The following is a 24,814-nucleotide window of genomic DNA, read 5'->3' on the forward strand; positions in this document are numbered from 1 at the left end:
CAAATGAAGATGAAGTCTCTGTGCTCTTCTCATCTGCCTACTCTACTACCTCTCCCCTTGATTCTATACCCTCACAAATTAGTAAATCTCTGTCTCCTGTGCTCATCCCAGCCTTAACTAAAATATGTAATCTCTCTCTGTCTACTGGTATCTTTCCTTCTATGTACAAGTATGCAGTGATTACTCCCATTCAGAAAAAAACAAAACTCTGACCCTAACTCTCTCTCAAACTACTGTCCTTTCTCTCAGCTCCCATGCCCCTCCAAGCTACTTGTGTGACTTGCCTACACTCGCCTCACACACTTTCTTAACTCACACAGGTACTGGACCCACTTCAATCAGGATTTCATGCCTAACACTCCCCAGAGACAGCACTGACTAAGGTAGTGAATGATTTGGTCACTGCTAAATCTAAGGGCCATTACTCACTACTTATTCTCCTTGATCTCTCTGCTGCTTTTGACACTGTTGACCACTCTCTTCTCATACAAACACTACAATCCCTAGGTCTTCAGGTCACAGCCCTTTCTTGGTTCTCACCCTACTTATCTAATCGCTCCTTCAGTGTTCGTTTCTCTGATTCCACCTCCTCTTCGCTACCTCTCTCAGTTGGAGTACCGCAAGGCTCAGTCTTAGGTCCTCTGCTTTTCTCTATCTATACCACATCTCTTGGCATACTAATCAACTCTTTTGGATTTCAGTACCATCTGTATGCAGATGATACTCAAATCTACCTATCCTCCCCAGATTTGTCACCATCTGTTTTGGGCCGTGTAACTGAATGCCATTCTGCCATTTCATCTTGGATGACATCTCGCCACCTCAAACTTAATATTTCCAAAACAGAATTAATTATATTTCCACCTGTCAATAGTAGTTACCAACCTGATATCTCTATCACTGTTGATAATTCAGCAATCATCCCTACCCTACAAGCTCGCTGCCTAGGTGTCATTCTTGACTCTGAAGTGTCTTTTGTTCCCCACATTCAATCTGTCTCAAGATCATGTTACATACATCTAAAGGTGGGTACATACTAGTAGATATATCTGCAGATCAATTGATCTGCAGATATATCTATGGACGGATCGGGCAGTGTGCTGTGCATACACACTGCCCGATCCTCCGGGGACTGACGTCATGAACTGGGCGGGCGTGTGTACACGCCCACCCAGTTCAGCTGTCAATCACCGCCGGCCGCCGCAGCATGTGTATGGGCAGTCGGCCGACCGCCCCGTACACACACAGCGACGCGCCAATATATCGGTAGATATATTGGCTGTCGGCTGTGCTGCGCGGCCGACGCGATACGTCTGTGAACGACAGAGTTCACAGACATATCGCCCATACACACTGGCCGACGGTCCCGCGATATATCGGCTGTTCGCGAGAACGCCCGATATATCGACCAGTGTGTACGGGACTTGAGAAACATATCCAAATATGACCATATCTTACACAAGGCACAGCAAAAACTCTAATCCATACTCTCATTATCTCCCGCATTGATTATTTTAATAGTCTCCTGACTGGTCTTCCCAAACATAGGCTCTCACTACAATCCATTTTGAATGCAGCTGTGAGGCTAATCTTTTTCGCTAGACGTTCATCTGCAGATCCGCTCTGTTAGCCCCTTCATTTGTTACCGGTATTCTACCGTATTAAATATAAAATACTTTTACTTACATACAAGGTTATTAACCAAACTGCACCAACATACATCTCTTCACTCATCTCAAAATATCTCCCAACCTAACCTCTCTGCTCTGCACAAGATCTGCGTCTCTCATACACACACATTCCTTGTTCCCACTCAAAATTACAGGTCTTTATCCGGGCTTCACCCACTCTGTGGAATGTCCTCCCACGCACAAAAAGACTCACCTCTAGTCTCCAAACCTTTCAACGTTCCCTGAAAACTCACCTCTTCAGACAAGCCTATCAAATTCCAGACCCACCCATATAGCCTTCAGTGCTTCCCTATCTAATTACATCTTCTCTGTGCAGTACACATAACATCACGTATCTTGTCTTTCTTTACTCTCACACCCTCCTGACCCTTGGCCAACATTGCTGGGTGATCATATCATACAACCCATTATGAACCTAGCAATCTGGTGGACCATTATGCAATAGGTAGCATCTATACATGTGTATCAATGCCTATTTCTCTATAGGTTGTAAGCTTGCGAGCAGGGCCTTCCTACCTCTATGTCTGTCTGTTTTTACCCAGTTTTGTTCTATTACTGCTGTTCTAATTGTAAAGCGCAATGGAATATTCTGCGCTGTATTAGAAACTGTTAATAAATAATAAATAAATAATAATCCTTGTTCTGCGGTGCCATTTTCAAATTACTAGTGCTAGGTGCCATATATTTAAAAATGTACTTTTTTATGTACCACAACCCAGACCACCTCCAGCAGCTGCAGTAAAATAATAGTTATACTCCCGACACTGAGAAAAGTCGTCGATGAGTCAGGACATGTGTCAATGTATTTTGTTTGATGAGGATGCCACAACTTTGGGTTAGATCTAGTAGCTGCAGTGATTCATGTAATATTAACCCCCACTACACTCGGGGAGTATACAGTCAAAGACTCAGCAGCTGGGAGCATGTAGTCCCGATCTGCAGGGCTGTGTACTGCCAGTGATGGTACCTCTTAAATCTGAAAGCTTGTTGCATCGGGGGAGAGAAATTACAATGTCCCGGGCTGCAGAAGGGGAGACTTGTGCTCAGCATCAAGTACTGCCTGCACTACTAGAGTCTGGCAATAAGGGGGTTGTGGAATCCTTGTGCTCTGCCCTATGCACCAGGACCAGTGAAGAAGGGGAGCCTAATGCTATGCTTGGGGTCTATTTACTAAGCTTTGGATGAAGATAAAGTGGATGGAGATAAAGTCCCAGCCAATCAGCTCCTAACTGCCATGTCACCGGCTGGGTTTGATATCTTATATAAGACTTGAATGAGGTGCTACCCATATGCTATTACTGAATTACAAATCAAAACAAGAAAAAAAAGAAAGCAATAAAGTAGGTGCACCTACTTTCTTTCTTTTTTCTTACTCTGAATCTGGAGCCAAAATACTGCCAGGGTACTGTAAGTGGTTAGGTACCCCAGCAAACACCGGAAGCTAAAGGGGGGTACTCACAGACAGATCCATGCTTAAAATCTAAGCAATCTGACTAGATTGCTTAGATTTTAAGCACAGATCACTCGTGTGTACCCCCCTCAGCGATAGAGATGCGCGGCCCCGCACATCGCTATCGCCGGTGCTAGATTGAGCCTGCATGCAGGCCAATCTAGCACGTCGCTCATTTCACCCGCTGGGTGAAATGAGCGGCCCCCCATCTTTCCCCGCATCGCTCAGCACACATCGCACTGTGCTGAGCGGCGGGAGAGATGTGTGCTGAGCGGTTCGCTCAGCATACATCTCTCCCGTCTATATGGGCCTTAAGACTTGGAGGGAGATGACTAGATAACATTCCACTCTGCAGACTTCCAGGCATCAGAGGCATGGTCAAGTCCACACCTGCTCTCATTTACAGAGGAACAACTACTGCCCACTATCCATAAGAGACAATGTTAAATGTATGCATGCACAGCACATGCATCTAGATAAGGAAACCAGGATGGACTTACGCCCTGTGGCATTGTGTGTCAGAACTGAACAAAAAGATTGTCTCTGAGTCCTGGATTGGTGTGTATTGTCTGACCATTTAGAGTTAATTGTACTTCTGTGATTGTCCCAATCACCTTCAGCAAGGGTCTTGAGCAATAAACATCTTGCCTAAAGACACCTGCATCTTCTTGTATCCTGTTAATACTACCAAAGTTCAATAAGTTCTCCAGGTGTGGATCAGTGGATTGACAATGTTATTGTTGATAGTCATTAGGTCAACAGGTACAAAAGGCTGACAGTGCTTAAGGTTGACGGGGCTTGAGGTCAACAGGTACAAAAGGATAACATGACAATGGTCGACACAGATTTTTTACATTTTTGTTTTTGGGTGGGGGGTGTGGCCAAAACTGTATATTTCATGTTATGTGACCACCTCCAGTGCAAACGTGTACCCCCGCAGGCTCGATTCACTCGCCACACTTCTGCCAGGTTACTATTCCCAATAGATGTCCATGTGGTTAGCAAATACCTGGAAGTAGACAGTACCAGGTGGCAGTGGTAGGCACCTGGGAATAGCAGTTCCAGGTGCCGGCGTAGTAGCCTGGTGGTGGCAGTGAGTTACCCACAGTGCAATAGGAGGAGTCAGTAACAAGCCGTTACTGACGGAGAGAGGGAAACCCTAGTAGTGGTGAAGTACGCCCACTCAGATTTCCTTAAGTACGAGTAACCCTCTATATTTTATGTTCAAAGAAAAATCTGTGATTGCTTGGAGGAGCGAGGTCATTTAGTCACACTACTGCTTTGCAAATAGATTGTAAGAGTGGAAGGCTGCTTAAGGGGTGTACTCACGGAGCAATCGCTGCTTAAAATCTAAGCAATCTGACTAGATTGCTTAGATTTTAAGCAGCGATCACTCCGTGTGTACCCCTCACAGCGATAGCGATGCGCAGCCCCGCACATCGCTATCGCTGGTGCTAGATTGGCCTGCACGCAGACCAATCTAGCAGGTTGCTCACTTCACCCGCTGGGTGAAATGAGCGCCCCCCCGTCTCCCCCCGCACGCTCAGCACACGTCGCGCTGTGCTGAGCGGGGGGAGAGATGTGTGATGAGCGGTTCGCTCAGCACACATCTCTCCCCAAATCAGCCCGTGAATACGGTCCTTTCGAGGAAGACCAATAAGGAGGCTATTACAATAATCAATGCAGGAGATAAGGAGTGCATGTCATAGAGTTTCCGCAGTGTCTTGTGTGAGATACGTGTGATACAAATTGCATGTGGGGAGCAAAGGACAGTTCAAAGTCAAGGACTATACCTAGGCAGTGAGCTCTTTACAGAAAACTGATAAAAACACATATTTAAAAGATTGGCTTTTTCATCTTCTGAGAAGGACATTTTCATTGCTGCTCTTTTAGTGTGCTATAATAATTTGATTTCAGTTCAGTAATGTACTCTAGTGGTGGGATGAAATGGAGTCTGAGATCGCCAGCGGTGCAGGATGCCGGCCTATCTCGGACGTTTTCTTAATGGGGAAATCACTTACAAAGCATGGCTTTGCCTTTTCAGTGATTGCCCCTTTAAAAAAGGCTTATGGTTATTAGGTCGACAAGACTTTGGTCGACAGTCAGTAGGTCAACCGCTATTGGTCGATATGAGGTCGACATTGTCATTAGGTTGACCACTATTGGTCGACATACACTAGGTCGACATGGTCATTAGGTCAACGTGAACAAGGTACATGGAAAAAGGCCGACATGAGTTTTTCACTTTTTTAAATTTTTTGAACTTTTTCATACTTTACGGTCCACATGGACTACAATTGGGAACGGTAACCTTGCCTGAAGCATGGCGAGCAAAGCAAGCCATACGAGGGGACACAGTGCACTAATTGGGGTTTCCCGTCACTTTATGAAGAAAACAACACCCAAAAAAGTAAAAAAACAACAACTCATGTCGACCTCTTTTCATGTCGACCTAATGACCATGTCGACCTAGTGCTGTCGACCAATAGTGGTTAATCTAATGACTGTCGACCTATATCTTGACGACCTAATGACCCATACCCTTAAAAAAACATCCGAGATCAGCCAGCATTCCGCACTTCCGGCGATCTTGGACTCCATTACATTGCACCGCAGGTGGCTTGTACCAAACAAAAAAATCAGTACTTTACTAGTAAGTTTTTCACAATGTACATTATATCTACTCATGAGCACTGTACATTTGTTAGTCTTCCCATATAGCCTACTGTTGGTCTAGCACAGGGCTGTGAATGCACATAAATAGTTCCTCCTTTCACATTATCTCTAAACATGCTATGTCCCTTTCAATTAATTGTCCAGTTCTGACTTTCATTGATCCAGCCACGTTTCAGAGCTGAACCGTGCCCAATGAGGATCACCCACATCCTCCTGTAGAGACAGTGCTGAAAGAGAAAATAAACCAGTTCTTTGAAAGCTTCAGACACTGCTTCCTATACTAACTTGTATAACTTATACTACTTTGGAACTTAAGTAGTAACTTCAAATTATCATCTTAATTCCCTGAAATTGTTTTACACATACAGTAGTTTGATCATTGGTACAGTTATGTACAAAGACAGCTGGGTCCTCTACAGCAGGGACATGCAGTCGCAATACTCCACTGAAAATAGCAAATTTTTCCACTGATCAATGTTATAATATACATAGCTCAGTTTTAAAACCTGCTACAGTGGAGTATGAAGTTGCTGCACATACAGAGACAGAAAAGGCAGCGGGAGCTCTACCTCCTTCTGGCAAACAGAAACTGCATGGAGCTGGTAGCGGAACCTGGGGCAGGGCCGCACCTCAGGCAGTATCACTGCAGTGAAAAAAGTACCAGGTTGATGCAGCTCTGATATGCGTGCTTTGCCATGAGCTCAAGTCACGCCCCATCAGTGATGCAGCTGTAGTAGCTACTTCCCCCTGGTACTAGTAACCATTCACAGTTCCTACTGGCTCGGGCTGGGTGGGTATCCTGGAGTGGCCAAGGTATGTTCATCCTCTTGCCGCACACCCGACCCTCCCCTGGCCCCCCCTTCCTCCAAACAAGTTTCTCTCTTCTCTCTCACACAGGTCTCTCCTCTCACCTCACAGCTCCCCATCCCCAGATTTGCGGCACCCCCTCCCCACCCTCCTCCACAAAAGATCCTCTCTCACACAGATCTCTTACCACTCACAGCTCCACCCCCTTTCCCGATTCGCGGCACACCAACCCCCCCCCCCCCCCCTTCCGTACCATTTACCCTCATAGCTCACAACTTTTCTTTCCCTTGATTTGTGACTACCTTCGGGGGTACTGCTTGATTAAATTGCTGGGTGCATCCCTAGCCATTGACCTCACAGCACGTCACTTTTTTCAGCCCCTTTCACCGATACATATATAAACCCAATCCATGATATAGCTAACCAAAGAACATAGTAGACTGTGATCTGTTCAACATTTGTGGTGCTAGTGAGAGAGGGTCAGATGTATTAACCCGGAAAAAGCATAAGGAAGTGATAAACCAGTGATAAGTGCAAGGTGATAAACGCACCAGCCAATCGGCTCCTAACTGTTAATTTACATATTGGATCTGATTGGCTGGTGGGTTTATCACCTTCAACCTCCAGGTTAATACATCTGCCCCAGAATACTCTATCTGGCCTAAGTATTGAATCACATACCACTGATTTATAGTAGAATTATCAAAGTATTGGGTTGTCACATAAATGTGTATATTATTAACCTTTATTTTTATGATGCCACAAAAGTTCCATAGCACCAGACATGGGGATGAAAGCATATAACTTAATTAAACTTAAGGGCCCTACACATTGGCCGATATTACTGAAAGATATGAACAGTTTCGTTCATATCGTTTGTGGAGGCAGCAACGATGAACGATGCGCGGCCCCGCGCTCGTTCATCGTTGGTGCCCCTTTGCTTGTGCATGCAGGACAATATGGACGATCTCGTCCATATATGCATGCACTGCTATGGAGCCGGGTGACGGGGGTAGTGAAGAAACTTCACTCCCCCCGTCACCGCCCCCCGCCGTCGGGCAGCTTGTCAGCGGATCTGCCTGTGTGCAGGGCCCATTAGATTATTACAGTGCTCTGATAAGATAATAATGGAAAGAATATAAAGGGGAGAGGACAATGGGGCAGATGTATTAACCTGGAGAAGGCATAAGGAAGTGATAAACCAGTGATATGTGCAAGGTGATAAATGAACCAGCCAATCAGATCCTAACTGTTAATTTACATATTGGAGCTGATTGGCTGGTGCCTGTATCACCTTGCACATATCACTGGTTTATCACTTCCTTATGCCTTTTCCAGGTTAATACATCTGCCCCAATATATTGTAAAGGGGCAACACTGTAATTGGACACAAAGAGCAAAAATGGGTATAGCTGCGGGATGTTGAGAGTAGAGAGATGTGTCTTAAGGGTTGTGTTTGAAGTCTGGGAGGCTGTTTAAAAGTCTGACTGGGAATTAGAGAGCATTTCAATGATTGGGAACAGAACAGGAAAAATCCTGAAGATAATAGTGGATGGCGACAGTCATTGGCAGAGAGAAGTGGGTGGCAATGGGGTGGGAGTTGAGAGGAGGCTGGAGATGTAGAGAGAATATGTGTTTGAGGGCTTTGAAGATTTGTGAGAATATTCTGGATAGGACAGGAAGCCAGTAAGTAAGTAATTTGTATGTGTTCATACATGTGTGTTTTAGTCTGTGAAACACAACAACGGTTTAGTTTGATTTTACTCGATTTCAGATCGATGAATCAACCTTTAGTAAACATACCCCCTAGCCTCAATCTGGACATACTGTATTATCAAAGAGGAAATGGTATGATTGGTGGAAGGACGGAGAATGAGGGTAGAACTATAGGGCAAGGATGACTCTCAGCCCGCCAAGAGGAGAGGAGACCTTAGCTGGAGGAAACACAATGACTTTTGTTTCAGTCATTTGCATTTTAGGGAAACACCTGCATATCCAGGAGGAGATGGCAGACAGATATAGCAAAAGAGAGAAGGGGAGGAAAAGTACATTTGGGTGACATCAGCATATAGATTGAATTGGAGGTGTAAGCATCTGAATAGCTCAAAGAGGAATTAGATATAGCGGAAGAGGGATCAAGGACAGAACTTTGATGTACACCCACTGAAAAGGGGAGTGGAGGGCAGTTGCATGTACACCCACTGAAAAGGGGAGTGGAGGGCAGTTGCATGTATGTGTGGAGACCAAAGAAAAAGGTATTTTTGGACAAAAACTGCAAAATAGTGCTGTATCAAGGAAGCTAATAGGGTGGAGCATTTGGAGCCGTGGGTGGTCAGAGGTGTCAAATGTGGCAAGTATAATGATATGGCCTTTGAATTTGGCTGTAAAAAGGTAGCCTGTAACCTTGATGAGGATGGTTTCGGTGAAATAGAGAGAAATCTGGAGTGGCTCTACGTGGGGGTTGTAAAGAACCCACTCAATGTGCTTGGAGGCAGAGTTGAGGCAAATGTGTGGGCTGTAATGAGGTTTTTAAAAAAATGGAGGAGACTAGGGCATGTTTGAGGATATAGAGGAAAGTACTAAAGATGAAAGATAAATGATATGGGCAATGTGGGAGCAGGCACCAGGTGGTTAGGCCTGTAGGTTGTGAGAAGGGATGGGGTCCAGGGACAAATGGATAGAAGGGGAGGAGGTTGTGGCCAAGGGAGGGGAGAGTTGTTGAAGTTGGAAAATAAAGACAGGAGAAGACTTCGTTAATGCAGGGGCCACTGTTGTTAGTGAGTGAGAAGGACCATTAAGAGAGTAATCAGGAGGAGGGAGAGAAGTTTAAAAGCAAATTACAACACAGCTGCCTACATCGGGATCCTACAACCCATGTCTGCACCCCCTTCTACACTGGGCCCAACCAATGCTTTCTCAGTGAGCAGTAAACTCCTCTCTGTGTTATCGATGGAACCTATGTTGCTAGTTACATAGTTACCCAGTTACATAGTTACATAGTTGGTGAGGTTGAAAAAAGACAAAATGTCCATCTAGTTCAACCTGTACTATATCATTTAGATGCTGTAATCTTGGATATTTCTATCAGTAAGCAATTTATCTAAACAATTTTTAAACTTATTTAGTGAGTCCACCATTACTACCTCCTCTGGTAGAGAATTCCAAATCCTTACTGCTCTTACTGTGAAGAACCCTTTCCTCTATTGTGTATGACATTTTTTTTCATCTAACCTCAGGGGGTGTCCTCGTGTCCTATTTAGCATTTTTCTGATAAACAGATTGTCTGATAAGTCCTTATATTGTCCCTTAATGTATTTATAAATATTAACAATGTCCCCTCTCAGCCGCCTCTTTTCCAGTGTGAACATATCTAACCTTGTAAGTCTTTCCTCAAAATTCAGTGCCTCTAACCCCTTAACCAGTTTAGTGGCTCTCCTCTGAACTCTTTTGAGTTCCAACATATCTTTTTCATAGTGTGGTGCCCAGAACTGTACACAATATTCCAGGTGTGGCTGTACCAATGATTTATACAGTAGCAGGATTACACTCTCATCCCTTGTCTACATTCCCTGTTTTATACATGCTAACACCTTATTTGCTTTTGCTGCTGCATTTTGACATTGTGTACTGCTACTAAGTCTATTATCGATGAGCACACCCAAATCCTTTTCAACTACCGTTATCCCTACATTTTCCCCATTTAATTTATAGGCTGCCCGATTGTTCTTAGTCCCAAAGTGCATAACTTTAAATTTTCTGATATTAAACCTCATTCTCCATTTGTCTGCCCAGACCTCCAGTCTGGATAAATCATTCCGTAGAGACTCAACATCCTTGCCTGAATTAATTACTCAACACAGTTTAGTATCGTCTGTGAAAATTTACACTGTGCTTTCTAGGCCCACTCCTAGGTCATTAATGAATATGTTAAACAGCAATGGCCAGAGTACTGAACCCTGCGGTATTCCACTAAGCACTGAGGCCCATTCAGAGCACATCCCATTAATCACCACTCACTGTTTTCTGTTGTACAGCCAATTATTTACCCAAGTACATATAGTGTTTCCCACCCCAAGCTCTCTCAATTTGAAAATTAGTCTCGTATGTGGGACTTTGTCAAAGGCGTTTGCAAAGTCCAAAAAGACCACATCCACTGCTGTAGCCCGAACAATATTATCGCTCACTTTCTTGTAGAAGCTTATTAAGTTTGTTTGACATGACCTGTCCTTTACAAAACCATGTTGGTTCCTATTAATAACCTTGGAGGTATCTAAGTAGTCTAGTATACTATCCCTTAATATACTGACCTTCCAGTATTTTCCGCACTATAGATGTCAAATTTACCGGTCTAGTTGCTGGGATGAGTTTTAGACTCAGCCTCCGATCAGCGTGCATTGTCTGAAACGGGACCAAACCTGACAGGTTTTAGCCCCGCTTCCGACAATCTCAATCCGACTTTAAAAAAAAGTTGGATTGAGATGAGGGAGATAAGAGCAGGAGACGGGGAGAGCAGGAACCCAGCAGCAGCATCCACCCGGCTCCAGCAAGTGAGGTCCCGCTTGCTGGAGCCGGGTGGACGCTGCCACGATCCTCCAGTTACGCTGCTGCCGCCGCTGCACCCCTATCTCCTCCTCTCCTCCCCCCGTCCACTCCGTCTCCTCTGCTGCTCCTCCCCACCGCCGCAGACATCTCCCCCCTGCGCCACTGACAGCTCCCTGCCCCCCCGGCGCTGCTGGCAGCTCCCCCTGATGCCGCTGTCAGCGCACCCGCTGAAAGCAGCAGCTGGTCAGGACACCGGGAACGGCCAAATCCGACAGGCAGATTTGGCCGCACTTTGAATAGGGGTTGTCGGGTCCATTCCGACAACTGCATGTCGGAATGGACACGACTCTTATTGAATATACCCCTATGTTGGCACTCTCTAGGAAACATGGGAAAAGAACATTCTTGTTCACTACCTTACTGAAATATTGAGCCCTGTGCTGACAAATCAGAGGATTAATTTTTTTTTGTAGCAAGGGACCCCATGTTACTGGTTTTCCCATTTTAGTGATAATCAGCCTAGGCTGGCTAGGATGTAGCTGGTATATAATGGGCGTAGTACAATTAGCTGCATTAAAAGTGGTAATTTACCATAATCAAACTTTTTGCAGACATCGACAAAACACTACAGTGAACTTACTGCATTGTTGCGTGCTCCTGCGATTCGACTTATCCTATTTCAAATTCACGAAAACAGGGTACTTGCGATAATTTTTACTGTCAAAATCAGAGAAAAGTGTAGGAGAAAATGGGGAAATCTGCCTGTACCCTCCCCCCAACCCCCCCAAAGCCAAACTAAGATAGGAAAACAGTATATTATTAGTATAATAATATAACAATGTGGGGTACTTCAATTGGGTCAAATGGATGTTATATGCATTTTTGTTAAAAAATAGGATTTTAATACCTACCGGTAAATCCTTTTCTCCTAGTCCGTAGAGGATGCTGGGGTCCACTTCATGACCATAGGGTATAGACTGTTCCGCAGCAGCCATGGGCACTCTAAGACTTTTCAAAGGGTGTTAACTGGCTCCTCCCCCTATGCCCCTCCTTCAGACCTCAGTTATAGGAACTGTGCCCAGGGAGACGGACATTTCGAGGAAAGGATTTACTTTAATACTAATGGTGAGATACATACCAGCTCACACCTAAACCATGCCGCACAACATGGCATTCAACATAACCCACACCAACAGGCATGAACCCAGTACAGCAATATGCTGAAACTAATACAACACAACATGTGTAACTCCAATAAACAAAACTGCAGGTAAAGTACGCACTGGGACGGGCGCCCAGCATCCTCTATGACTAGGAGAAAAGGATTTACCGGTAGGTATCAAAATCCTATTTTCTCATACGTCCTAGAGGATGCTTGGGTCCACTTCATGACCATGGGGTTTATACCAAAGCTACAGTATGGGCAAGAGAGTGCGGATGACCCTCCAGCATCGATTGACCGAACTTGAGGTCCTCATCGGCCAAGGTGTCAAACTAGTAGAACTTTGAAAATGTGTTTGACCCCGACCAAGTAGCTGCTCGGCAAAGTTGTAATGCTGAGACCCCCCCGGGGCAGCCGCCCAGGATGAGCCCACCTTCCTAGTAGAATGGGCCTTCACCGACGTAGGTAACGGCAATCCAGCCGTAGAATGAGCATGCTGAATCGTTTCTCTGATCCAGCGCGCAATAGTCTTCTTGGAAGCAGGACACCCAATTTTGTTGGGAGCAAACAGGACAAACCTGTTTTCCTCTCTTTTCCCTATCCTAGCCGTTCTAGCGACATAAATCTTCAAAGCCCTAACCACATCTAGAGACTTTGATTCAGTAAACGTGTCAGTAGCCACCGGCACCACAATAGGTTGGTTTATGTGGAAAGATTAAACCACCTTAGGAAGAAAATGTTGGCGAGTTCTCATCTCTGCCCTATCTTCATGGAAGATCAGGTAAGAGCTCTTGTGAGACAAGGCCCCCAATTCAGACACCCGCCTTGCGGATGCCAAAGCCAAAAGCATCACCACTTTCCAAGTGAGGAACTTCAAGTCCATCTCTTGTAGAGGTACAAACCAATCCGATTGAAGGAACTGCAACACCACATTAAGGTCCCATGGTGCCACTGGAGGCACAAATGGAGACTGGATGTGCAGAATCCCTTTCACGAAGGTCTGAACTTCTGGAAGAGAGGCCAATTGTCTTTGGCTAAAAACTGACAAGGCCGAAATCTGGACCTTGATCGACCCCAATCGAAGGCCCGCATCCACACCAGCCTGTAGAAAATTGAGAAAACGTCCTAACTGAAACTCTTCCGCAGGAGTTTTTTTGGATTCACACCAAGACACATATTTTCTCCAAATACGGTGGTAATGTTTAGACGTTACTCCTTTCCTGGCCTGAATAAGAGTGGGGATGACTTCCTTGGGAATACCCTTTCGGGCTAGGATCCGACGCTCAACAGCCATGCCGTCAAACGTAGCCGCGGTAAGTCTTGATACATGCACGGATCCTGCTGTAGTAGGTCCTCTCAAGGAGGAAGAGGCCAAGGGTCTTCTATGAGCAACTCCTGAAGATCTGGGTACCAAGCCCTCCTTGGCCAGTCTGGGACAATGAAGATAGCACGAACTTTTGTTCTTATTATCTTGAGAACTTTTGGGATCAGCGGAAGTGGAGGGAAGACATACACCGACCTGAACACCCACTGGGCCACCAGCGCATCCACTGCTATTGCTTGAGGGTCTCTCGACCTGGAACAATATCTCTGAAGCTTCTTGTTGAGGCGAGATGCCATCATGTCTACTTGAGGAACTCCCCAAAGACTTGTCACCTCTGCGAAGACTTCTTGGTGGAGGCCCCACTCTCCCGGATGGAGATCGTGTCTGCTGAGGAAGTCTGCTTCCCAGTTATCTACTCCCGGAATGAAAATCGCAGACAGAGCCTTTACATGTCTTTCTGCCCAGAGGAGGATCTTTGTCACCTCTGCCATTGCCACTCTGCTTTTCGTTCCGCCTTGCCTGTTTATGTATGTGACTGCTGTTACATTGTCCTAGTGGATCTGCACGGGATGATCTTGCAGAAGATGTACCGCTTGTTGAAGGCCATTGTAAATGGCTCTCAATTCCAGCACGTTTATGTGAAGGCAGGTTTCCTGACTTGACCATTATCATTGGAAGGTTTCCCCATGAGTGACAGCTCCCCAGCCTCGGAGACTTGCATCCGTGGTTACCAGGAGCCAGTCCTGAATCCCGAACCTGTGTCCCTCTAGTAGGTGAGAACTGTGTAGCCACCACAGGAGCGAAATCCTGTCTTTTGACGACAGGGTTATCTTCCGGTGCATGTGTAGGTGGGAACCCGACCACTTGTCCAACAGGTCCCACTGGAATACTCTGGCATGGAACCTGCCAAACTGTATGGCCTCGTAGGCCACCACCATCTTTCCCAACAATCGAATGCACTGATGGATCAACACACTTGTTGGCTTTAAAATCTGTTTCACCGTTTTCTGGATTTCCAGAGCCTTTTCCACCGGAAGAAAAACTCTCTGAACCTCTGTGTCCAGAATCATTCCGAGGAAAGACAATCTTGTCGTCAGTTCCAACTGTGACGTTGGTAAATTTCTGATCCAACCGTGTTGTTGGAGTATGAACAGGGAGAGTGTGATGTTCTGTAGCAACTGCTCCTTGGATCTCGCCTTTATCAGGAGATCGTCCAGATAAGGAATTATACTGACTCCTTTTTGACGAAGGAGAACCATCATCTCCGCCATCACCTTGGTGAATACCCTCGGCGCCATGGAGAGACCGAAGGGCAACGTCTGGAATTGGTTATGGCAATCCTGAACCGCGAATCTCAGATAAGCCTGGTGGGGCGGATAAATGGGAACATGCAGGTAAGCATCCTTTATGTCTACAGACACCATGTAATCCCCCTCCTCCAGACTGGAAATCAGTGCCCTCAGTGATTCCATTTTGACCTTGAACCGTTTCAAGTAGAGATTCAGATTTTTTAGGATTAGGATCAGTCTAACCGAGCCGTCCGGCTTCGGAACTACAAAGAGGCTTGAATAAAACCCCTCCCCTTGTTGTGAGAAAGGTACCAGGACTATGACCTGATCCTGACATAATTTTTGAATTGCCGCTGTTACTGCCTCTCTTTCTGGAAGAGAAACTGGTATGGTCGATTTGAAAAATCGGCATAGGGGAACGTCTTGAAACTCCAGCTTGTACCCCTGGAACACTATTTGTAAAACCAAGGGATCCAGGCCAGATTGAATCCAACCTTGACTGAACAGTTTTAGACGTGCCCCCACCCGAGCGACCTCCCGCAAGGGAGCCCCAGCGTCATGCTGTAGATTTGGCAGAAGTAGGGGTTGACTTCTGCTCCTGGGATCCTGAAGCCGCTGTGGACTTCTTTCCCTTTCCCCTTTCCCTTCCCCTACCTGCAAAGAAGGGGGAACCTTTGGCCTTTTTGTATTTATTGGGCCGAAAGGACTGCATGTGAGAGTGATATGTCTTTTTTGCCGGTGCCGGAGCAGAAGGCAAAAAGGTCGACTTACCTGCGGTAGCCGCCGAGACTAACGCATCCAGTCCATCACCAAATAAGGCCTCACCTTTATACGGGAGAGTCTCCATATTCTTTTTTTCCACTGGCGAATCCACAACCCCCGCCTAGCCGATACTACCATGGTAGCGGCTGTTGAACCCAAGAGCCCAATATCTTTCATGGTGTCTAGCATGTATGCGGCAGCGTCTTTGATATTCCCTAACTTAAGGAGTATCTCATCTTTATCAATCGTGTCAATATCTGATGACAAGCTTTCTGACCATTTTTCAATAGCGCGACTCACCCACGCGCAAGCAATTGTGGGCCTGAGCAGCGTACCATTGGCAACATAAATGGATTTTAATGTAGTCTCCATTTTGCGGTCTGCCGGCTCCTTTAGTGAAGCCATTCCAGGTGCAGGGAGAATCACTTTCTTTGTCAACCTGGACAGTGCACTGTCCAATACCGGGGGTGACTCCCACTTTTTCCTGTCCTCTGCAGGGAAAGGATAAGCTATCTGAATCCTCTTGGGAATACGAAATTTATTTTCGGGATTCACCCACATCCCTTCAAAGAGAGTATTTAGCTTGTGGGAAGGAGGGAAAGTAACCTTAGATTTCTTTTCTTTATAAAAATAGGCCTTCTCCTGAGGTACAGGAGTGGTTTCTGTAACCTCCAGAACTTCTCTTATAGCCACAATCATATATTGTATATTTTTCGCCAATTTATGATCTATTTCCCTGGAGTCACTATCGTCGACACAGGAATCAGTGTCCGTGTCGGTATCAGTATTTACAATATTTGTTACGGTCTCTTATGTGACCCAGAGGGGTCGCCTGCGGGTGGAAGAACAGAACCCTGAAAAATCACATCTTCCATAGACTTTCTCCAGCATTCTGCATGAGATTCAGACTTATCTAACCTCCTATTGATATGATGCATACTATCACGTATTTCTTTCACCCATGCAGGCTCTTGTTGTGCCGGCAGCGCCACCACATTACAACTCTGTGTCCCTAAAATGGCTTCCTCCGGGGAAGAACTCCCTGCCTCAGACATGTCACACTCGTGCACAACACACACACAGACACACTGGGAGTTATAGGGGACAGACCCACAGTAAAATCTGTCAGAGGGACACAGTTTAGGAGCAGCCAGTTCACAACCCCAGCGCCAGTATATAATGCCTGTGAACACAAAATGCCCACTGACATGCAGCGCTGTTTTACAATGTAAATACACCTGTAAAGCACCAAAATCGCTGTGCCCCCCCACCCCTGTTTTCTAGTAACCCTGATACTTGTAGTCAGAAGTGGAGGAGGACCAGCATTGTCTCTGTAGCCTGAGGAGAGAGAGAAAATGGCGCTGAGCAGTGTGCTGGCTGACTGAGGAGGAAGCTCCGCCCCCGCAATGGCGCGTTTTCACCTCAGAGATTTTTATATAATATTTATACTGGCGGGGGTAGGGCTGTACCTGGGCATCTTATGCCCCCTTTTAGCCAGTTTTTAAGGTATTTTGCTGCCCAGGGCGCCCCCCCCCCCCGCGCCCTGCACTCTGCAGTACCAACCACGCGGTACCTTTAGCCGTCACTATGTTGATTGAAGATCTATCTTCTTACACTCACCTGTCTTCTGACTTCTGGCTCTGTGAGGGGGGTTACGGCGTGCTGTGGGAGTGAGCATCTAGGCACGGCTGGCGTTCAGTTCCCTTCAGGAGCTAATGGTGTCCTGTCAGCCAGAAGCAGAGCCAGTAGAGCTCCCCTGGAGTGCATCCAGTCTGCCTGGGCACATTTCTAAAACTGAGGTCTGGAGGAGGGGCATAGAGGGAGGAGCCAGTTCACACCCTTTGAAAAGTCTTAGAGTGCCCATGGCTCCTGCAGAATTGTCTATACCCCATGGTCATGGAGTGGACCCCAGCATCCTCTAGGACGTATGAGAAAGTGGACAAATGATAGAAGCAAGTGTTTTCAGAAAAATAAGTGCTCACATTAAATTGAGGGTACATAAAAATAAGTATAAATATCCATACGGGCCATTTTAAGCCATTTAAAAAAAAACCTTCCAAATAAAGATTACTCCCACCTTCAAGTCTAAAAACAATTGTCCTACTCATAAAGCACTCCAGTATACCTGTCCCATACCTTGTACCTCAAGTTCCATCACTTTGCTTTTTTTACCCCAAAAATAACATTATTATGTAATTATTGGCCAATTAAAAATAATCTGGCGTCCCAGGGGTTCTGAATCAAATCCTGACGAGTACCTTTAAACAGGGATATTTCACAAGCTTTTCACCTGCTCAGTGCTGGTGATGTGAAATTTGTGGTACACCATCTGTAATTTATTGTGGATAATTGAATAGGGGCTTATTGCAGGTCGTGATAAAATCTCATTATTTACCTAAAAAATGTGTTACCACGGCTAATTGAATTTACCCCAATTATTTATTTTCCTAAATAAATTTCTTGTAGTCATGCTGGAATTTCTGCTCCCATAATGCCGGGAATTTCAGTAAACCAGGATGTGGTCTGTGTTGTTGCAGTTCGACCAGCTTCTAAAGGAATTTATGTAGTAATGTTTCAATGATAGGCTCTATAGCTGGTCACAACTAATTTGGGAACTGAGTTGCATTATTGAGTTGTGTTGCTGCTTTGTGATGCAGATCAACATCTGCCCTATTCAGACAATACCGCTGTTTAACAAGAGCAAGCAGAAGATTATTGCAGATTTGCAGCAGTAATTCCCTACAGTTAGTAAGAGGACAGAAAAGTGCTCATAGTGTAGACTGTACCAGCCATCCTGTTCGTGAGCTGTTAGCACAGATCCTCCGTTGAATAACGGCAAAGCGGTACCCGAGTTGGCATGGAGGGCTTCTACTAAAGTTTGGCAATTGTGCACAAGCAAGGACTTGGCATCATGGGCTGATGGACGGGTACAATATGTGCTGGGCAGCCCCATCACCACTAGTGGCTTCATATCCATCCTCTGGAGAAAGGAGAGTGCAAAGGCAACACTGGTCAGGGACTTTTTGCAGCTGAAAACATTCTCATCCACCTGAAGGGAAAACAAAGTATAGTATAAGTACAAACAGATCTGCAGAACTCACGGTCTTTATAGGGCATCCTAATAAATGAAACATGCATTTTAGTCATACCTCCCAACATCCAGAGGTTTGAAGATGAGACCCCCGAAAAGGGGACATGGCTTCGCAAAAATGCCACAATCGTGAGCCACGCCTCCCATTTTCATCACAGTGGGGGCACTGCTGCCCATGCCCTCAGTCCCTTTGGCTCACTGGAATAGAGGCTGTGCCCATGTGCACAGCGTCTATTCACTGCTGCTCTGCTCTGAACTAAGCAGAGCAGCGAGTGATAGGGAGCCTCCCAACTGCCCCTCCCCCCACCATGGGACACTGCGGCCCGTAAGAGGGACAGTGGGATAGAACCAAAAAAACGGAACTGTCTTTCGAAAATTGGGACAGTTGGAAGGTACGGTTTAGTCATATGCCCATTTTCCTTTTGCAGATACAGTATTTAGGGGTTTCTTCATAAAGCTTCAGATTATAAACCCGGCACTTCTGATAATGTTTATTCACGATTTTTAAAAGGGTAATGCCTTTACCAGCCATGTCTTGCTAGAAAAAGCATTGCCCTTTTAATTATCGGGCATAAACATGTTCAAAAATAGGATTTTAATACTTTTCTCTAAGTCCGTAGAGGATGCTGGGGACTCCGAAAGGACCAAGGGGTATAGATGGGCTCCACAGGAGACATGGGCACTTTAAAACTTTAAATGGATGTGAACTGGCTCCTCCCTCTATGCCCCTCCTCCAGACCTCAGTTATAGGAACTGTGCCCTGAGGAGACGGACATTTCGAGGAAAAGGATTTTGTTAAACTAAGGGTGAGATACATACCAGCTCACACCACGCACACCGTACAACATGGCCTGTAACTACAACCAGTTAACAGCGTGAATCAAAACAATCAGCAACAGGCTGACCTTAACCAAAACACAACCTTTGTGTAACATAAGCTATAACCATTAACAAGTACTGCAGATAGAGTCCGCACTGGGACGGGCGCCCAGCGTCCTCTATGGACTTAGAGAAAAGGATTTACCGGCAGGTATTAAAATCCTATCTTCTCCGACGTCCTAGAGGATGCTGGGGACTCCGAAAGGACCATGGGTTTATTCCAAAGCTCCAGACCGGGCGGGAGAGTGCGGATGACTCTGCAGCACCAATTGAGCAAACATGAGGTCCTCATCAGCCAGGGTATCAAACTTGTAGAATTTTGCAAACGTGTTTGACCCCGACCAAGTAGCTGCTCGGCAAAGCTGTAATGCCGAGACACCCCGGGCAGCCACCCAAGACGAGCCCACCTTCCTAGTGGAATGGGCCTTCACCGAATTCGGTAACGGCAATCCAGCCGTAGAATGTGCATGCCGAATCGTATTACAGATCCAGCGTGCAATAGTCTGCTTAGAAGCAGGAGCCCCAACCTTGTTGGAAGCATATAGAACAAACAGCGCCTCTGTTTTCTTAATACGAGCCGTTGTGGCCACATAAATTTTCAAAGCTCTGACCACATCGAGAGACTTAGAAACCGCCAAGGCTTCCATAGCCACAGGTACCACAATAGGTTGGTTCATGTGAAACGCAGAAACCACCTTTGGCAGAAATTGTTGACGAGTTCTCAGTTCTGCTCTATCAACATGGAAGACCAAGTAAGGGCTTTTGTGAGACAAAGCCGTCAGCTCTGACACCCGCCTAGCGGACGCCAAGGCCAATAGCATGACCACCTTCCAAGTGAGAAACTTCAACTCAACCATTTATAACGGTTTACCAATGTGACGCTAGGAACTGTAACACCACATTAAGGTCCCATGGTGCCACCGGGAGCACAAATGGAGGCTGTATGTGCAGCACTCCCTTCACGAAAGTCTGTACTTCTGGAAGCGAGGCCAATTCCCTTTGAAAGAAAATAGATAAGGCCGAAATCGGCACTTTAATGGAGCCTAACTATAGGCCCGCATCCACGCCTGATTGCAAAAAATGGAGAAAACGACCCAGCTGAAATTCTTCCGTAGGCGCCTTCTTGGATTCACACCAAGACACATATTTTCTCCAAATACGGTGGTAATGCTTCGCCGTTACCTCCTTTCTAGCCTTCAGTAAAGTCGGAATGACTTCTCCGGGAATACCCTTTCAAGCTAGAATTTGGCGTTCAACCACCATGCCGTCAAACGCAGCCGCGGTAAGTCTTGGAACACGCACGGCCCTTGCCGTAGCAGATCCTCTCTCAGAGGAAGAGGCCAGGGATCTTCCACGAGCAATTCCTGAAGATCCGGATACCAGGCCCTCCTTGGCCAGTCTGGAACAACGAGTATCGTCTGAACTACTGTTCTTCTTATGATTTTTAACACCTTTGGAATGAGCGGAAGCGGAGGGTACACATAGACAGACTGAAACACCCACGGCATCACTAGCGCCTCCACTGCAAGTGCCCGAGGGTCCCTCGACCTGGAACAATATGCCTGAAGCTTCTCGTTGAGGCAAGATGCCATCATGTCTACTTGAGGAAGTCCCCAACAACTTATCACTTCTGCAAAGACGTCTTGATGAATGGAGATCGTGTCTGCTGAGGAAGTCTGCCTCCCAGTTGTCCACGCCTGGTATGAAGACCGCTGACAGAGCGCTTACATGTCTTTCCGCCCAGCGAAGAATCTTTGTGGCCTCCGCCATTGCTGCTCTGCTCCTTGTTCCGCCCTGGCGGTTTACGTGCACCCCCGCCGTTATGTTGTCCGACTGAATCAGGATGGGTAGGCCGCGAAGGAGATGTTCTGCTTGCAGAAGGGCGTTGTAAATGGCCCTTAATTCCAGGATGTTTATGTGCAGACAAGCTTCCTGGCTTAACCATTTTCCCTGGAAATTCTCCCCTTGAGTGACTGCTCCCCAACCCCGGAGACTCGCATCCGTGGTTACCAGGACCCAATCCTGGATCCCGAAGCGGCGACCCTCCAGTAGGTGAGAACTTTGGTGCCACTACAGTAGAGAAATCCTGGCCTTGGGGGACAGGCATATTATCCGGTGCATGTGTAGATGGGACCCGGACCATTTGTCCAACAGGTCCCACTGAAACGTTCTGGCATGAAATCTGCCAAACGGAATGGACTCGTAGGCCGCTATCATCTTCCCCAGCACTCGAGTGCACTGATGAATTGACACCCTTGCTGGTTTCAGAAGGTCCTTGACCATGGACTGGATTTCCAGAGCTTTTTCCCCCGGGAGAACAACTCTCTGTAGATCTGTGAACCATGCCCAAGAACGACAGCGGTGTTGTCGGAATCAACTGCGACTTTGGCAAATTTAGGAGCCATCCATGTTGCTGCAGAACCGTCAGGGAGAGTTCCACATTTCTTAGCAACTGCTCCTTCGATCTTGTCTTTATCAGGAGATCGTCCAAGTACAGGATAATTGTGACCCCCTGCTTGCGCAGGAGTACCATCATTTCCGCCATGACCTTGGTAAAAATCCTCGGGGCCGTGGAAAGACCAAACGGCAACGTCTGAAATTGGTAGTGACAATCCTGAACAGCGAACCTCAGGTACGTCTGATGAGGAGGATATATGGGGACATGTAGGTAAGCATCCTTTATGTCGACTGATACCATAAAATCCCCTCCCTCTAGACTGGAGATCACTGCACGCAGAGATTCCATCTTGAATTTGAATCTTTTCAAATATAGATTGAGGGACTTTAAATTCAGAATCGGTCTGACCGAGCCATCCGGCTTCGGGACCACAAACAGGCTTGAATAAAACCCTTCTCCCCGTTGTGACGGGGGCACCTCGACAATGACCTGCTGCTGACACAGCTTCTGTATTGCCGCACTCACTACCTCCCTTTCCGGAAGGGAAGCTGGTAAGGCTGATTTGAAAAATCGGCGTGGAGACACGTCTTGAAACTCCAGTTTGTATCCTTGGGTCACAATTTCTAGCACCCAAGGGTCCAAGCCCGAGTGAACCCAGACCTGACTGAAAAGCTGAAGACGCGCCCTCACCGGTGCGGACTCCCGCAGGGGAGCCCCAGTGTCATGCGGTGGACTTGGCAGAAGCCGGGGAGGACTTCTGCTCCTGAGACCCTGCCACGGCCGGTGATCTCTTTCCCTTTCCCTTACCTCTGGCAAGGAAGGATGATCCACGTCCTTTCCGGAACTTCTGCGACCGAAAGGACTGCATCTGGTATTGAGGCATCTTCTTTTGCTGCGGAGGAAAAAAGGCAGAAACGAGGACTTACCCGCGGTAGCTGTAGAAACCAGGTCCGCGAGGCCTTCACCATTCCATTGATGAGTCCACAATGCCCTCCTAGCCAAGATTGCCATGGCATTGGCCCTCGATCCCAAGAGGCCAATATCCCTCGCAGTATCCTTGAGATAGACCGCAGCATCCTTGATATGATCCAGTGTCACCAGTACGCTATCCCTATCCAGAGTGTCTATTTCAGATAACAAGGTATCAGCCCACTTTTCAATAGCGTTACTCACCCATGCCGACGCCACGGCCGGCCTGAGCAGCGTACCGCCATCTCAGGTGACGGCAACACTACCTTCTTGGACAAACGCGCTAGAGCTTTGTCCACTGTGGGTGTCGACTCCAACCTAACCCTATCCTGGGAAGGAAACTGGTATGCCATAGCAATTCTCCTGGGAATATGCCACCGTTTATCCGGGGTTTCCCAGGCCCTTAAACATGCAGACCCTTGTCTCGGGGACAGCGGTGTCCTCTGTGATATGTAACACGTCTTTTATTGCCACAATCATGTATTGAATACTCTTAGCCATCTTAGGATGTAGCTTCGCATTATCATAGTCGACACTGGAGTCAGAGTCCGTGTCGGTATCCGAGTCTGATATCTGGGTAAATTAACGTTTTTGGAACCCCGAGGGTGCCCGAGTGAGTGGGACTACCTCTCCCATGGAATGCCTCCATGCCTGGTTCTGAGCCTCGGATTTATCCAACCTCTTATGTAACAAAGCCACACTCTTATTCAAAACGCTCCACATCTCTACCCAATCAGCAGTCAGCGGTGCCGACGGAGTCACTCCTTCATTCTGTTCAGCCCCCACACGCGCCTCCTCCTGGGAAGAGCATTCAGCCTCAGACATATCGACACACACGTACCGACACCACCCAACACACTGGGCTACAGGGGACAGACCCACAACAAGGCCTTTCAGAGGGACAGAGAAAGAGTTTGCCAGCTCACACCCAGCTCCCCACCGGTCAGAAACCTGTAAGCGCTGTTATATATTATAACAATATTAACCAACACCAAATTTGTGCCCCCCCCCTCGTTTTTCCAAGCACCCAGTTACTTGTGTGCAGTGAAGGGACAGGAGCAGCGTCTCTGCAGCAAGCTGAGGAGAGAAAATGGCGCTGGTTAGAGCTGGAGGACGAAGCCCCACCCCCTACATGGCACGCTTCCATCCCGCTTTTTTATGCTGGCGGGGGTCCCTGGAATGGTGCCACCGCACCTTACATACATGCCAGCCCCTTATATGAGGTAATATTTGCTGCCCAGGGCGCCCCCCCCCCCCCTGCGCCCTGCACCCTTGCAGTGCCTTGTGCGTGTGGGAGCAATGACGCGCAGCACAGCCGCTGCGCGGTACCTCAGGAAGACTGAAGTCTTCTGCCGCCTTCACAAAGTCTTCATTGCTTCTAATACTCACCCGTCTTCTGACTTCTGGCTCTGTGAGGGGGACGGCGTCGCGGCTCCGGGAGTGAGCTGCAAGGTGACCCAAGCGATCAGACCCTCTGGAGCTAATGGTGTCCAGTAGCCTAAGAAGCAGAGCTTTGTAACTCACAGAAGTAGGTCTGCTTCTCTCCCCTCAGTCCCACGATGCAGGGAGCCTGTTGCCAGCAGTGCTCCCTGAACATAAAAAAACCTAACAAAAGTCTATTTCCAGAGAAACTCAGGAGAGCCCCCTGTGTGTGACCAGTCTCCTCTGGGCACAGAATCTAACTGAGTTCTGGAGGAGGGGCATAGAGGGAGGAGCCAGTTCACACCCATTTAAAGTCTTAAAGTACCCATGTCTCCTGCGGAGCCCGTCTATA

The 24,814-nt window shown here is 47.0% G+C and overlaps 1 protein-coding gene across 1 annotated transcript in view; it reads right to left on the reverse strand.

Annotated features, from left to right (window-relative positions):
- The window catches only part of NAGS (N-acetylglutamate synthase), a 71,005-nt gene that overhangs the window by 16,422 nt on the left and 29,769 nt on the right, over positions 1 to 24,814 (reverse strand). Inside the window, exon 2 of the mRNA XM_063959894.1 lies at positions 18,490 to 18,752. Within this exon, the coding sequence (XP_063815964.1) occupies positions 18,490 to 18,752 (263 nt within the window). The remainder of the gene's footprint in view (positions 1 to 18,489; positions 18,753 to 24,814) is intronic.

The sequence above is a fragment of the Pseudophryne corroboree genome, chromosome 3 (assembly GCF_028390025.1).
Source record: "Pseudophryne corroboree isolate aPseCor3 chromosome 3, aPseCor3.hap2, whole genome shotgun sequence".
NCBI classification, from domain to species: domain Eukaryota; kingdom Metazoa; phylum Chordata; class Amphibia; order Anura; family Myobatrachidae; genus Pseudophryne; species Pseudophryne corroboree.